Source organism: Paroedura picta, chromosome 7, assembly GCF_049243985.1.
Source record: "Paroedura picta isolate Pp20150507F chromosome 7, Ppicta_v3.0, whole genome shotgun sequence".
Lineage (NCBI taxonomy): Eukaryota > Metazoa > Chordata > Lepidosauria > Squamata > Gekkonidae > Paroedura > Paroedura picta.
Genome location: NC_135375.1, coordinates 121,683,424 through 121,700,430, shown reverse-complemented (window position 1 = coordinate 121,700,430; position 17,007 = coordinate 121,683,424). Strand labels below are relative to the sequence as shown.

Below are 17,007 nucleotides of genomic sequence, written 5' to 3'. Positions count from 1 at the left end.
AGCCCATTTGCCTATTCACGTAGTTATAATTGAGGTTTATGCTGGCAGGGGCTCCTGGGAATTGTAGTCCATGGACATCTGGAGGGCCGCAGTTTGACTACCCCTGATCTAGACCTTGTGGCTCAGAGCCACTAAAGGACCTCTGCTCCATATAAAACATAAGAGAAGCAGTGTCGGGTCAGTCCCATGGCTCATCCAGCAACTCTGCATGACACACAGTGGCCAAAAGCCAAGGGCCATCAGGAGGTCCACCAGTGGGGACAGAACCCCACCAGCCTCCCCCAAGCACCCAAAATGAATCCCCATCACCTCATTGATCATTCCTCTTGCTCGTATGCCCTTATCAGGGGTTTCAAGGGCTAACTAGTAAGCATCAAAGATTTTGTAAACTTCTCTTGGGGTGGCTGAGTCTGGAGTGTGTGACGGCCTGAGAATTCCTACCTGCCTCTGCAAAGCAAAAACCGTGTTTTGTTGCCAGTTTGTGGTTTGGCCCATCGGAGAGCGTGACCAGTGCAAAACAGATGGGTCACTTGCACAACACAATGGCGTCAAAGTATTTTACAATCCAAGTCAAAGGCAAGCTACTCGGAATGAAGTGGCCCACCTGTGCTCTCTATTCACAACTTCCCATTTATAAAATGCATTTTTATTTTCGACTCAGGGCAGCCATTTTCACACTGGTTGACGGCCTGCCCTGGGCCTCTCTTTGGTGCTTCCTCTTCTGAACCTGGCAGGAGAAGACTAGGTTTTGAAAAAGTCTGCTGGGTGACTGGGAGGAAACTGTGAATGACAGGGGGAAATAGTCGCGAAAACCCAGAAGCAACATCAGCCTGTTCAGGGAATCACCAGAAGCCCTTGTAGTTTTACCATAGAGTTGCTAGTGATTCCTAGGGGAGCTGATATCATTATGGGCTATAAAGTGCCAGCCTGAGTTCCAGGTGGAAATTTATGGTACCCTTAGTTCGCATCTCAAATGGCAATCCTAAGAATAGAGCAGTGGTGCCCAAAATGTGGCTCTTCAGATGTTCATGAGCCCCTGTCAATGAGCCATGCTGGCAGGGGCTTGTGGGAAATGTTGTCCATGTAGTCCACTCCTAACTACTACACCAAGAGCTACCTTAGTGTAGTGGTTAGGAGTGCGGACTTCTAATCTGGCGAGCGGGGTTTGAATCTGCGCTTCCCCACATGCAGCCAGCTGGGTGACCTTGGGCTCACCACGGCACTGATAAAGCTGTTCTGACCAAGCAGGAATATCAGGGCTCTCTCAGCCTCACCCACCTCACAGGGTGTCTGTTGTGGGGAGAGGAAGGGAAGGCGAATAGAAGCTGCTTTGAGACTCCTTCGGATAGAGAAAAGTGGCATATAAGAACCAAGTTCTTCTTTCTTCTTCTTCTTCTTCTTCTTCTTCTTCTTCTTCTTCTTCTTCTTCCTCTTCCTCTTCCTCTTCCTCTTCCTCTTCCTCTTCCTCTTCCTCTTCTTCTTCTTCTTCTTCTTCTTCTTCTTCTTCTTCTTCTTCTTCATAAGCAACTGGCCACCCCAGTTCTGGAGCTTTCAGCTTACTACCTACGATTGTTAATGGACTGGTACTGAGGCTGTAATTCTGTAATTGATGATACTGCATTGTGGCACTTTGGTACTGCATCATTATATTGCTATATGAAAGATTATTATACTGTTTGATTTAAAAAGTCTAAACAGTGATTTGTTAATAGCCTATACACTGTGGTTTCATCTTTTTGTATTAACACTGTTTGGATGCCACAAATAAGGACGTTTTTATGATGCCATGATCTTGAAAACGAATATGAAATACTGCAGTATCCAGAACTTCAGAACAGCTAGAAAACTGTTCTTTTATTCAGAGTACCTGTTCCATTATTAGGTACAAATTCACTACTCAGTTGCTTCTGGCAGAGTTGGTGAATAAAACATGCGGTAATTGCTAGACAGGTACAAGGGGGGGGGGGATACTGTCGTCCTGGGCAGATATTCCAGGGGGAGGCACATGGAGTGATGAGGGGTGAGAGATTGTACCTGCGGACTCCCCATCTCACGGGAAGATCTGCTCACCCTTCCCTAATGCATGCAGAACTGTCCCTGAAGGACTCAACTCCAAAATATACCGATAATGTTGCACAATTCAAGCTACCTCAAAATATTATCAAAATATATATTTATTATCTGGTGTCCACACTGGCGAAGATTTCAAAATATAAGATCTGAATATCAGACAACAGAGAACATCAAAATGAGCTTTACATAAGCTGATGATTTCACATACATAAACTGATGATTTCACACGTACAGTTGAGGAATAAATCCAATGACCAGCAAGACGATGCAAGTTTCGGCCTATGGGGCCTTCCTCAGTGGTCAATAGTATATACTCTTTGAACACACACATATTCAGGAGTTAATCAATAAATCCAGACCAGAAGCTGTTTTATGAAAGTTCATATTGTTATAATGAATATAAATATTATAGATAAGGATGTGATGATATTACAGCTTATGTAGAGCTCATTTTGATGTTCTGTGTAGTCCGGTATTCGGACATATTTAACCTTTGCCATTGTGCAGAGTCACAAACCAGACAAAAAACAGGGGCTCTGATCACAGACACTCTTCCTCGCAGAAGACCACGTGCAAAGCTCACAGGAAGACCAACTTACCGGGTCTTGAATTCAGTTACGAAGCCTGATTGCCCCCCTACTTCTGTGGCTTCCAGATTCTCCGCTCTTTCCGAGGGAGGCTGTTTGTGACAGTTGTTTAGGAAAAGGTCATTTTTGTCTCCTCGCATTGCATGGCCTCCATTGTGAGCCGCACAGGTTCTTGAAGCACAAGCGATACCCCTCCAAAATGGGAACAGAAAGACGGAAAGGAGATCCCTCTGAATCAGGGGGAGTCAAACTGCGGCCCTCCAGATGTCCATGGACTACAATTCCCATGAGCCCCTGCCAGCATTCGCTGGCAGGGGCTCCTGGGAATTGTAGTCCATGGACATCTGGAGGGCCGCAGTTTGACTACCCCTGCTCTGAATGATCAAATCTCCTTGATCGAATCTTGGGAAGCTTTGTAAGCTTCTTATCACTTTCCAGTTATGCCCGATGACAGAAATAAAAAACATCCTGCATGCAAGAACAGCAGATTTTAATTTAAGAAGGCAAAGCACATTTAAAGATATGTCAGAAGCTTGTCGGAAGCTCCTCACCTTCGAAGAACACTTTCAGATAGCCGTGTCTGCTGAGCCGCTGTGGAGTGCCACAGGCTACATGACCACGTGACCGTTGGCTCTCCAGGGAGGAATTGACCTTCGAACTTATCTGGAAAGGTCATGGGGGGTTGCTGTCCGGGGGGGATCAGCGAGGGCCAGCATGGGGGCAAGTTTGCTCAGGGCCTCCTCCCACGCCATGCTTTGGGCTGCTGGTTCAGAGGCTTCTGGCGGCAGCACATGAGGAGACCCAAAGAAGAGGGTTGCTCGCTCAGACCATCTAGTGCCAGGGTGGCCAAACTGTGGCTCTCCAGATGCCCATGGACTAAATTCCCACAACTGTTTAGTAAGGAATTTTGCATTATTCAAAATTGTGTTCCCTATGCATTTTCGTTATGAGTTATGGATAGTCACCTCTTCTTGTTCTTGATATCGCTAGCTAAAATGAATGAACTTGAACTGATGCTGGCAGGTGTGTGTGACCCAGTAGATCACAAGTCATGCAGAATCCACATTTATTTCACGATCGGACCCACCTCTGCGTAGACCTCTGCTGTTCCTCACATGTGTTCCCGAATACCCTCTTGGTTGCCAAGAAGCTGTCTTCCAATCCAAATGTATAACCTTTTCTCATTTCAGCTGTGCCTCTCTCAAAACATTGGCCACAGTATTAGACTAGAAACCTGTAATTATGGGAACTGCTTTTCATTTATACCATTAGAAAGTTATTTAAATGCAGCACCTGAATGCCACCAATAGTTGTTTGGGAAAAGTTGTGTGCCTCTTCTGGCTCACAGAGCCCCCCCAAATGCGCCGGAGCATGAGGGTACATTTACCGCTCAAAGCCCAGAACTGATTCCAGACTAGCTCTTGCAGCAGTGAGGAAATACTCGAGAATATACTAGTATAAGCCAACTTTTCCAGCACATTTTTTATGCTGAAAAAGCCCCCCTCAGCTTATAGTCGAGCAAGAGTTCCCACTTACCTGTTATTGTTGATCCCATATTGTTTTTGTTGACCCTCTTTTCCACTGACAGAGCTAGTTTACTGTTTTTCTTTGAAATACATATTCAAAAACATTTAACCTACTGATGGCTCAATTAATGTAATTTTATTGGCATATATGTTTATTTTTGAAATTTACCAATAGCTGCTGCATTTCCCACCCTAGGCTTATACTTGAGTCAATACCAGGGGTAGTCAAACTGCGGCCCTCCAGATGTCCATGGACTACAATTCCCACAAGCCCCTGCCAGCATTCACTGGCAGGGGCTCGTGGGAATTGTAGTCCATGGACATCTGGAGGGCCGCAGTTTGACTACCCCTGGTCAATACATTTGCTCAGTTTTTTTGTGGTAAAATTAGGTGCCTTGGCTAAATTTCATGTCAGCTTATGCTCAGGTCTTTAAAAAAGTACAAGCCTTCTCTCCCCATATCTCACAGCACCAATCTTAATCAGATCTTGCTTCTAGTTTGCCAATCACATCTCTGCTTCTAGTTTGCCAATCACAATCAACCTCTTGGTGCTTGGAGTTCTGGCCCCACTGCTGGGCCTCCTGAGGGCCCCTGGGCTTTGGCTACTGTGTGACACAGAATGTTGGACTGGAGTGGCCATTGAACTGATCCAACATGGCTTCTCCCATGTTCTCTAGGGCAGAGATGCTCTGTATTCTTGGTACTTTGGTGGGCAACAGAAGGAGGACTGGAGTTTTGGCCAGTGTGTGACACAGAGTGTAGGGCTCGAGGGGCCGTAGGCCTGATCCAACATGGCTCCTCTTATGTTGCTATATGGAGCAGAAGTCCATTAGTGGTTGTTAGCCACAAGGTGTAAATGGGGCAAGGTTGCTCAATATTCTTAGTGCTTGTGGGGCAACAGGGGGAGGACTTCTAGAGTTCTGGCCCTGCTAGTGGGCCTCCTAATGACACCTGGGCTTTGGTCACTGTGTGATACAGAGTGTTGGACTGGATGGGCCATTGCCTGATCCAACACAGCTTCTCTTATGTTCTTATGTTGTTCCAGGCAGATTTTGATAAATTCTCTTTATGTACTTATGTACTTTATGTACTTACTTAAGTTACAGTTTGTCTTTCTCACACAAGACATCTGATAAGAGGGGGTGTTGACTTCTTAATGTCCCAGTGGGGATAGGGCAAACCTAGGGAAGAGGTGTGGCCAAGCATGGAAGGTGGTGCCAAAGGCTAAGATCCAAAAAGACAGTTGGAAAAAGTTACGTAAAACAGCTCTCCATGACATGAATTAACAATGGACATAGCACAGTCGATTAAATATTCATTAGAACAAATGCAGGCTATGCATATATTGCTAGGATTGTTCTTCTAATTCACATTCCCTGGAGGAACTCATTAGCTGTGTTATGATCCACTTCCCAAGGGATCTGCTGATGTCCATGTAGAATAGCTGTGTGACTGAGCCTGATTGTCCCCTGCTTGATTACAGAAAAGTCTTTAGAATGACCTTTAGGATGAAAGTACAGCTAAAGGAAGGCCTGTTTTAACCAACAGACTACCTGTGTCAGTTTGTGGTAGGAAAATAAAACGAAAGTCGAGTGGCCCCTTAAAGACAAACAAACGTTTACTCCAGCACAAACTTTCACAAGTCAAAATGCGCTTTTTCAGTTGAGCAGCAAGAAAATCATTTCAGGAGTTTGAACATGGAAAATTACAGAGGGAAGGAGGTGTCGAGGCACAGCGTGGTTCCAGAAATTGTCTCTTTTTCCCTTCACAACTTGTAAGACTCATCCATTGATGTGCTTCCCTGTAATGCAAATGTTATAACAGAAAAACAAGTATAAAGAAGAGGTTAGCAGCCTTTGACAATGTAATAGGGCTAGGATTACAGCAATCTGAAATGAAATATAGAGTATTGGGTATGATATCGCAAGCAAAACAGTAAATGGGGTTATTTGAGTATAAAATGCAGTGAGAGCAGAAATATACAAAGAGTAAACAGATGTCTTTGGTAAACATTGGAGTACTCCATGCTTTCTCTCCCTTTAAGCACCTTCTTGAAACATTCTTCGTAATACTGGAAGTATCAATAAGGTTGGACCGAGGGGGGGGCAATTCTGTGGACCCCCAAAGAAAGCACTCCCATCTTCCATTGGTTTCAGTGGAGGGGGAAAGGTGTTTAAAGGGATTGTGGTCCCTTTAAATGCCTTCTCCAAGCCAAGAATGAACTAGGAAGTCATTTAAAGGGATCATAGTCCCTTTAAGCACCTTCTCCAAACGGTGACTTCACCTAGAAGGCATTTAATGGAACTGCAGGACCCTTTAACAGCAGCCTTGAAAAATCCGGAATATTTCTGGAGTTTAGGGGGGCTTGACCATTTTAGGGATCTGACAAAATACCCAAGTCTATCCAGCTGAAAGAATAGCCAGAAAATACCGGTAAGGTGTTTTTTGGGTATTTTTTCCAGCTACTCTCATAATCTCTTGCCTTGAAATGTCCACGGAGCCAACATAAGTTGCAACTTGACGGTGCTTTCTGCTACTAGGGCACAGGAAAAGATATTTCCAACAATTTGGAAAGTACGAATTACAAGATCTAATGAGTTTTGTTAAGAAATAGATGAAGATCCCAGATCAGCTATGCACCAAACAAACAGTATAGAAGCGGATAAGTAGAGGAAGCTTTAGCGCGTCATCGCAATTAGAGTTTGGAGAGTCTTGCTGTAAAAGCTTCAAGGGGAATTATCCTTATTCAAAGAGAGAGAGCAGAGTGTTGGTGTCAATTTAGCAAGATTCAAACGGGCAACAGAACACCGTTAAGCAGGTGCTGGTAAGAAAATTTCAATTAGCAAGAGTGTCTCAGGTTGTCCAAAATGGTTGTCCAGAATTGGCTTAGCTGATACGTTCCTGAGAAATGGTCTCTTGGCCTTTGGCTAGCGATAAGACTTACTCTCGCCTTTATCTTTCCTCACAGGTGCCACCCATCCTGTTGGATAAACAGTTCTCGGAATTTACACCGGACATTACACCGATTATCCTGGCCGCCCACACCAACAATTACGAGATCATCAAACTTTTGGTGCAGAAAGGGGTTTCGGTGCCCCGGCCGCACGAAGTCCGCTGCAACTGCGTGGAGTGCGTCTCCAGCTCGGACGTGGACAGCCTGCGCCATTCCCGGTCCAGGCTAAATATCTATCAGGCTCTCGCCAGCCCCTCGCTGATCGCCCTGTCCAGCGAGGATCCTTTCCTCACGGCTTTCCAGCTAAGTTGGGAACTGCAGGAACTAAGCAAAGTGGAAAATGAGTTCAAGTCGGAATACGAGGAGCTGTCACAGCAGTGCAAGCAGTTTGCAAAGGACCTTTTGGATCAGACACGGAGTTCCCGGGAGCTGGAAATTATTCTTAACTACCGAGATGATAACAGTTTAATAGAGGAGCAGAACGGGAACGATCTGGCAAGGCTGAAGCTGGCGATTAAGTACCGGCAGAAAGAGGTAAGGGAGGAGGGGCGCAGGGGGATGTAATCACAGGGGTAACAACAGGAGAGAGAATCCTTGAAATGGGAGACGTGCTGCTCTTGACGTCTCTTGCATCCTTTGGGGATTTCCTTTTAACCAAGTGAACAGATGATTAAGTGAACAGATGATCAAGGCTGAGGGAGAGCAGAGCCTCAGATATCGCAGAACCTCCTTGGTCCATCTGTCAGAGCCCACCGAACAACTCATGTGGGCAGCTCAATGACACACACCCCTTTCCCATGACAGAAGAGCAAGCAATGTGTTTAATTCTTGTTTTAATACTTATAATTTGGTGTATTTGTTTTAAATCTCTGTTTGGTACACAGTTTGATACATTTTTATCTTATTGTACTCCTCCCTGAGTCTTAGGTACAGGGTGGAAAATAGACGTTATATTAATAGTAAGAAATAGGGTTGGCTGCTTTGCCACCTGAAGCGGCCGTTCGCGCTCGACTGCTGGCTGCATCGGGAGCGAACAGCTGCTTTGGGTGCCGAAGCGCCCAACCACAAAATGTTAGCTATTTGGGGGGTTTTTGTTTGTGTTTTTTGTTTTCACAAAAGAGCTTTGTCTGACATCCAGGCTATTGTCATTCTCCCCCCCCCCCAAAAAAAAGACAGGGACATTTTTTTTACTCATTTACAATTCAGTGAGTTACTTTAAATCAGGGGTAGTCAAACTGCATCCCTCCAGATGTCCACGGACTACAATTCCCATGAGCCTATGCCAGCAAATACTGGTATGGGCTCATGGGTATTGTAGTCCATGGACATCTGGAGGGCCGCAGTTTGACTACCCCCGCTTTGAATGCTTGAGTCATGACAAGGTGTGGGTGCCTGCCTAGGAACACACTGATAACAATCAAGTCAGGAACCACCCAGAGATGTGTCACTTGGCATTGCTGGGTGGATAAATCCCAAACAGGGAGGCATGTTAGAAAGATCCCATCCTGCATTGTTCTTGGACCGGCGGCTGGGGTCCAGCAGTTCTGCAAGGATAAAACAGCTTAGAATCTGCAAGCCTGCTTTGCAAAATGAGCCCCGGGACCAAGGCTTGGACATAATAGTTGTTTCTGAGGCTGCGACTCAATGTCCGTTTCCCGGGAAGTGAAATCCTGCCGTAATCAGTGGGACAGCTCTCTGAATAAACGTGTCCTCCATAACCAGCAGTATTTGGGCAAACAAACAAAATCGGATTCTGTTTGATTCAGGAAAGTTAGCTCTAGCGCAAATTACACTTTGGCAGAATGCTTGTTTACTTTTGTGATTCAATCAGCTGCAAGCCGGAGCACCTTGAGGTAGCTTCAGTCAAATGGAAATACATGTTTAATCCAGATTTTCCGAGTAGAATATTGCACAACACTGTTCACCTTTGGACATTTTTTTTCAATTAAAACGGGTAAGTACTGGAATGCTTTTCGCCAATAGAAATGCAAATAAGAGTCCAGGAATTCAGGTATCGATGAGTGAAGCCAAGGGGGCAGGTGTACAGCAGCCTTCCTCAACTTTTTTGCCATTGAGAAACCTCTGAAACGTTCTCCAGGCTTTGAGAAACCCCAGAAGTGATGCAATCGTGCAGAATTCAGTTTGGAGCATCTGGGGCTCCTCCCAGTTTTGTGTAGAGGCAGTTTGGTGTAGTGGTTAGGAGTGCAGACTTCTAATCTGGCATGCCAGGTTCGATTCTTGCACTCCCCCACATGCAGCCAGCTGGGTGACCTTGGGCTCGCCACGGCACTGATAAAACTGTTCTGACAGAGCAGTGATATCAGCGCTCTCTCAGCCTCACCCACCCCACAGGGTGTCTGTTGTGGGGAGAGGAATGGGAAGGCGACTGAAAGCTGCTTTGAGCCTCCTTCGGGTAGGGAAAAGCGGCATATAAGAACCAACTCTTCTCCTTCTTCTTCTTCTTCTTCCCACCTCCTCCAGGCCCATCATTGGCCATCGGGGTAGGGCACGTCAATGTGACGATTTACGGTCATGTCACCTTATAAATGTTTAGCAAATTGTAAAAAAAATGAATTAACTCCCGCATATTCAGGAAACCCTTCGAAGACTGATGGGGGAAAAAAACAGGGTTTCACGAAACCCTGGTTGGGAAAGCCTGGTGTAGAGGGCTTGATTCCCTTTTCCCTTCCTTGATCCTTTAATCCTCTACATTTCCCGGTGACAAATGACAAAGATGCTAATAAAAGAAAGAGAATGTACTTAGAAGCATATCTTAACACGACATATTCAAGTAAATACAACAGCTAACTTCAAAAAGGCGAACCAGATGAGGAGAGAGAGGAAAGACAAGCACTGACCACAGAGGCTTATATCGGTCCCCTTTTACGGTCTCCATCCCATCCATTTTGGCCCTGTGCAAGATTAAGGTTTGGGGTGTTTGGGGGTTGCCGTCCCTTTTTTCATCAAGGAACGTTGCTTAGTGGGACCAGAGCGAAGATCCAAAAGAAAGTCTTTATTAAACAGAACAATACAACAGCTAATATGTGCCAAGACTTGGTGAACAAACGTCAGAGAGAAAGATACAGTAGACATTAGGGTGTACTTATAAGGGGAGCCAAGCATGGGAGGGGGCATGAGGGATCAGGACGGCGGGAAAGGTACATTTGCAAGAAGTTACAAAGTTCCCAGCAGAGCCAGATGGCCCAGCTTTGATCTAAACCGGTACTCCTGTTGAGTATCCAGCGAGACTAGCAAGGTCACAAGAAAGCGAGGGAGATAAGGGAACCCCCCTGAGGGCAGCTTGGGTATGCAGAGGCGGCCAGGAACCAGCACAGGGATTTAAGGTTTTATGACAACCGGCCTGGAGGAGACCGGGAGAATGAAGCAGGAGGAGGGGTCATGAACCGGGGTTCAAAACATCCCAAAAGTGGTGTGAATATGGATGGGCAGCATAGCTGCATATATGCCCACCCGGGATCCTTTCCCTTCCCACCCCCTCCAGGCCCATCATTGGCCAGTTTGGGAGGGGCGGGTAGGTTGACATGAAGTTATGTAGTCATATCCTAACTATTAATAGCCCTATAATAATTCGGAAAATCCCCGGTGGGTGGAACGTGTCTGGGGTCCAGAGAGTGTCCAGCCTCAGTTACTGGCTGGGCACACTCTGCAGGCTCTCCCTAGCCAGCTGTGCGGCTCTCTGTCACCCCAGCCACAGACAAGCTTGGCTGCCAGGGGCAATGCATCTATGGCGCCCCACCACTCCACCTGGGTGGTGGCAGAGAGGAGGAGCTGGTGGCGGCAGCAGAGAGGAGCAGGTAGTGGTGAATATGGTGGAGAAGAGGCGGTACCGACGGCGGTACCCAGGCCAACGAGCGCCAGCCCCAAGGGTGATGTGCGCTCACCCCGCCACCTCTGGAGGAGGATGTGGGTGAAGGGAAGTGAAGCTGCTCCATGCCTCACCAGAGCTGTCTCTCCATGTGCCCATTGCCTACTCCCCCACCACCCTTTGCCCTGTTAGCGCCTGCTACATTTAAGGCTGCACCAGGCTTTGTTGCTAGTCACTCAATAAATGTTTAACAAATTTTTAAAATTTGAAAAATTAATTACCACCCATTCAGGAATCATTTCCAAGGCCATCAAGAAATGCCAGGGTTGAGAAAGCCTGGTTTATACCCAGAATTAAACATTTTTGGTCTTAAAAGAGCCACTGGACTAAAAATTCAGCTTGGTTCGCTTTCCTGAGAGATCTGCTCTGTATAAGTTTTGATTTCTCTGACGTTGAGTTCACTAATTTTGTAGTGAGCTAGGAGCCTCCATATTTCCCATCTGGAAAAATGGAAGGATTGTACTCCAGAATGTATTCGAAGTGCTGAGTGCTGAATGCATCATGCCTTCATAACATGCTGTATTGGTGAGTGTTCCATATGTGAATAAGGGTGTAACAACTTCGTGTTCACTGTGTTATTGGCTTGTTTAGTTTGTTTGCCCTCAATCATATGCCTGTTGGAAGAGTGTCATTGTCCAGGCCCTGTGGGTCTTTGGCAGTTCCACCAGGGCCCGAACTGGGGCCAGGGCCAAAAAGGCCAGCGATTGCCCATTTATCAAGTTGCTGTTCGGTGGGACTTGTAATTCCATGGAATAGCCGTGTTAGAATAGCGAGATTTCATGTGCCAGGCAGGCTGGCTTCCTCTCACAAACAGCCAAATCACAGGAAAACCAAAGTGCCCTGCCCGCCCGCCCGCCGGCATATAGAAACTAAATCTTTCCCCCTCCCTGCCAGGCAGATACAGCCTCTGATGGTGAAATAGGTCGTGCCAATCCAGGACCTGGTGCTTACCCAGAATTAGGAAATAAAACCAGAAGCCCTGTGGTGCATTAAAAACCAACAACATTTATTCCAGCATGAGCCTCCATGAGTCAGGGCCCGTTTCCTTCCAGGCACTGAGGATGATAGTCATTTTGCTCGTTTTTGTAAGGAAAGTGCACAGGGAAAGGGAGGAGAGAGAGGCGCCCTCATCCATCTTTCAGATTTGAATCTTTGTGGACAGGTCTGGACCAGGTTAGGCGGTTGCAGCGGAGGGAGGGCAAAAGTCCCAGCCTCTCTGTCAGACCTGCAAAAGCGTAATTAAGTAGGAGAAAGAACTAATGGGGGAAGAAGCAATGGGAAGCATCATTAACTGACATCAATAAAGGGTCATAGTGTATACTAGCAAAGGCCTGCAAAACTCACAGTGCGGGGGACTTCATCTCTTCCTCCCCCCATCGCTGAGCCCGGTGGAAGTCTGGAAGTATTTCAGTGGGAGCTCTTGATTCAGGACAACCGTAGCTAGGCGTTTCATGCCATTTATTTATTTTGCAAAAGTAGATTGGGACCACCCAGTGGATTCCCCCCCTTCGAAAAAGTTGTTTTCATTCTTTTCCTTTAGTCCAATCTGTTGAGTTTATCTGCAGTCCCTCTTTGCTGTGGTACTTTTCCTTCCCTGTGTACACAAAGGAGGGCCATAGAGCAGAGGCCCCTGACCTTCTTCAGCCTGCCGGCAGCTTTGGAATTCCAATCTAGCACGTTGTGTGATGGGGGAACGGGGGAACGGGGTACCTACCAAGGCGAGGGAAGCGGTGGTCGCCACTGTGATGTCACTTGCATCGAATTTTGGGGGGAATGTGAGAGTATGACGTCAGCATTTCCATGTTGCACTGGATGTGACCTCGCCGTGCAGTGGCAACCGTTGCCCCCCTTCCCCATTGGGCCATCCTATCGACCAGTTGCCCATTGGTGGGTGGTGGCCATGTTCCCCAGGAGTTTGCCCATAGTTAGCAGGCATCCGTCAAGCCAAAACTGCAGAGAGAAGCTGAAACAGAAGCCAAGCACTTTGCGGGGGAGGGCTCTTGTCACCCTTTTTTTTGCAGCCCGTTATTTTCCTGCTAAAAATCCTCCGGACATGCGGCTGCCCAGCTCCCTGGTGGAGCCTGGTTTTTTCAGAATTCTGGGTAGACTTGCTTAATCTGGCTGTCCCACCTCTCAGGGTTATTGTGAGAGGAGGAGGGGAGAATAGGGCACTTTGCATCTCCGTTGAGAAGGAAAGCAGACTATGAATGAATGGATGGACGGATGGACGAACGAACGAATGAACATTGAGGCAACCTTCCATGAGAACCGCAGACTTTTTTCCATTGGAATTTGCAAATTGTCCACAATTTATGCATTTCTCCCCTGAACCATCTTCACTGCTTTTGGCACACCAGAAGTGGAAGCTGAGATTATTGGAGGACATGGCAGGGGTGATACTCGGCATAGGCCAGGGGTAGTCAAACTGCGGCCCTCCAGATGTCCATGGACTACAATCCCCACGAGCCCCTGCCAGCGCTGGCAGCAGGAGCTCATGGGAATTGTAGTCCACAGACATCTGGAGGGCCACAGTTTGACTACCCCTAGCATAGACCATCACTTTGCCATGCTATACCTTGGAGAGAGATGCAGTTCGTCTGGAGACGCTAATCCAGGCACATGCTGAACTTGGCAGTTTTCACCAGAGCTCCGGAACGGCCTTGGGAAATCGCTTGCTCATTTGGAGTTTTTTGTAAGATTATTGGGGCCACTAGGAGATCACTAGGAGAATACAGGGCCTATATAACGCACCGTTTGTCCACACTGAGAGCCAGCTTTGCCGCTGAAGATTCAACATGGCCCTGATGTTCCGCCATCTTACATTCTCCCCTTGCCGCTGACAGCTATGAATCTGATTCTAATTTACCAGGACTGTGGGTCAGGGCTCTTCCTGTTTGGCGTAAGCCGGGAGAGAAAAGAGTCTTGTGTAGAGGAGATTATAAGAATTAATTACCAAAGAAATGGATTCATTAGAGCTGGAGACTCTTCTAAATAGCTAACCTCCAGGGCTGCATTAGCATGTTCTTTATGGTTCACCAAAAGCCCATGACTCAGTTAAGGAGAACCTGGCACTAAGCCAGGCTAAAAGCATGATTAGACAGGGAAATAATCTGACATCATATTAATAAAATCCAAGAGACTGAAAATGCCATGCTGCTTGGCTGCTTATCTTTCATTCACCAGCGAGAACATTGGGAACATATCTCAGGTCTGCACAAGGAAGGCTGGTGAAAAGAATGTTCTGGACTTTATGCGATATGTATAATTCCTTTCAGTTAGGTCACTGCTCTTTGTCCACCATCAAAACCCCACTCTTAAGATGATGGCACACCATCCCTCCACTCTTTTGAGCCTTTCTCCAACCTCAGGGGGCATTCCACCCTCTTAAGCAACTCACAGCCTTTATTCGCATGGGCTAGGCAATTGTGTATCCTCCTGTATTTTGATGTACTCGTAGTTCAAGATCAAGTAGTATGTATGCATGGGTCCTATACTGCCCCCAATTGGCCGTTCTTTACCACTGAGGGTCATACTAGTCCTGATGTCTGCCACAAGTTAATTAGGGTCTCCTATCCCACATGTTGTCCAGGAACGCAGTGTTCCCACACGTGAGGTCCAAGTTAGTGCTTCACTAAGAAAGGAGGAGCTGCAGCCTCCGCCCCCCCCCCCCCCCCCGTGTTATGCTCCTGAGCCTAACTGAGCTCCCGCACATTTGGGGATGTTACTTTCCCAGTGTCACATGTGTGAGGTGAGGCTGGGGAACATTACATCTCCTGGCATTTTGACTTGTACAGTTCATTGAGGTGGCACAGCCCAGGATAAATAGATGATCAGGAGCAACAGACAGGAGCAACAGATCAGGAGCAACGGGGAGGTACTGTGGCACAGTGGTAGAGCCTCCGCTTGGCATGCAGAAGGTTCCAATTTCAATCCCCAGCATTGCCAGTTAGAAGGGCCAGGCAGGAGGTGGTGTGAAATGCTGCAGCCTCAGACCCTGGAAAGCTGCTGCCAGTCTGAGGGGACAATATGGAACTTGATGGACTGACTCTGCTTGACAGAAGCACTGTAGGAGAACTTGAAAACAACTGTTGTTGTTAGGTGTGAAGTCGTGTCTGACGCATTGCGACTGCATGGACAATGATCCTACAGGCCTTCCTGTCCTCTACCATTCCCCGGAGTCCATTTAAGTTTGCACCTACTGCTTCAGTGACTCCATCCAGCCACCTCATTCTCTGGCGTCCCCTTCTTCTATTTCCCTCGATCGCTCCCAGCATTAGGCTCTTCTCCAGGGAGTCCTTCCTTCTCATGAGGTGGCCAAAGGATTTGAGCTTCATCTTCAGGATCTGGCCTTCTAAGGAGCAGTCTGGACTGATCTCCTCTAGGACTGACCAATTTGTTCGCCTTGCAGTCCAAGGGACTCGCAAGAGTCTTCTCCAGCACCAGAGTTCAAAAGCCTCAATTCTTTGACGCTCGGCCTTCCTTATGGTCCAACTTTCACAGCCATACATTGCAACTGGGAATACCATAGCCTTGACTAAACGCACTTTTGTTGGCAGGGTGATGTCTCTGCTTTTTAGGATGTTGTCTAGATTTGCAATAGCTTTCCTCCCTAGGAGCAAGCGTCTTTTAATTTCTTTGCTGCAGTCCCCATCTGCAGTGATCTTGGAGCCCAGGAAAATAAAATCTGTCACTATCTCCATTTCTTCCCCATCTATTTGACAGGAATTGAGAGGGCTGGATGCCATGATCTTCGTTTTCTTGATGTTGAGTTTCAAGCCAACTTTTGCACTCCCTTCCTTCACCCGCATCAACAGGCTCTTTAGTTCCTCTTCACTTTCTGCCATTAGAGTGGTATCATCTGCATATCTGAGGTTGTTGATATTTCTCCCTGCAATCTTGATCCCAATTTCTGACTCATCTAACCCCGCCTTTCTCATGATGTGCTCCGCATACAATAGGCAACGTGACAGTATACAGCCTTGCTGAACTCCTTTCTCAATTTTGAACCAATCAGTGATTCCATGCCCGGTTCTCACTGTTGTTTCTTGACCTGAATATAAGTTTCTCAAGAGACAAATAAGATGCTCTGGTATTCCCATCTCTTTAAGAACTTGCCACAATTTGTTGTGCTCCACCCAATCAAAGTCTTTAGCATAGTCAGTGAAGCAGAAGCAGATGTTCTTCTGGAACTCCCTAGCTTTCTCCATGATCCAGCGTATGTTGGCAATTTAATCTCTAGTTCCTCTGCCTCGTCAAAATCCTGCCTGTACTTCTGGAAGTTCTCGATCCACATATTGCTGGAGCCTAGCTTGTAGAATTTTGAGTATAACTTTGCTAGCATGAGAAATTAGTGCAATGGTGCGGTACAGTCTTTGGCATTGAACAGTCTTTGGCATTGCCCTTCTTTAGGATTGGAATGTAAACTGACCTTTTCCAATCCTGTGGCCATTGTTGAGTTTTCCAAATTTGCTGGCATATTGAGTGTAGTACTTTTATTGCATCGTCTTTTAAGATTTTGAATAGTTCAACTGGAATGTTGTCACCACCACTAGCTTTATTGTTGCTCAGACTTCCTAAGGCCCATTTGACTTCACATTCCAGGATGTCTGGCTCCAGGTCAGTAACTAGCCCATTGTGGTTATCAGGGATGTTAAGCTTGCTCTTGTATAATGTATAATTTTGCCACCTTTTTTTAAGCTCTTCTCTTCTGCTTCTGTTAGGTCCCTACCATTTTGGTCCTTTATCATACCATCTTTGCATGAAACATTCTCTTCATATCTCCAGTTTTTTTAAAGAGATCTCTGGTCCTATTCTGTTGTTTTCTTCTATTTGTTTGCACTGTTCATTTAAGAAGGCATTCTTATCTCTTCTAGCTTTTCTCTGGAATTCTGCATTCAATTGGGTGTATCTTTCTCTTTCTCCCTTGCCTTTCACTTCCCATCTCTCCTCAGCTATTTGTAAAGCTTCCTCAGACAGCCATTT

The 17,007-nt window shown here is 46.6% G+C and overlaps 1 protein-coding gene across 2 annotated transcripts in view; it reads left to right on the top strand.

The window, feature by feature from the left end:
* The window catches only part of TRPC4 (transient receptor potential cation channel subfamily C member 4), a 163,597-nt gene that overhangs the window by 76,995 nt on the left and 69,595 nt on the right, over positions 1–17,007 (top strand). For both annotated transcript variants that reach the window (XM_077346251.1, XM_077346252.1), the window contains exon 3: positions 7,155–7,673. In XM_077346251.1, coding sequence (XP_077202366.1) covers positions 7,155–7,673 — 519 coding nt within the window. The remainder of the gene's footprint in view (positions 1–7,154; positions 7,674–17,007) is intronic.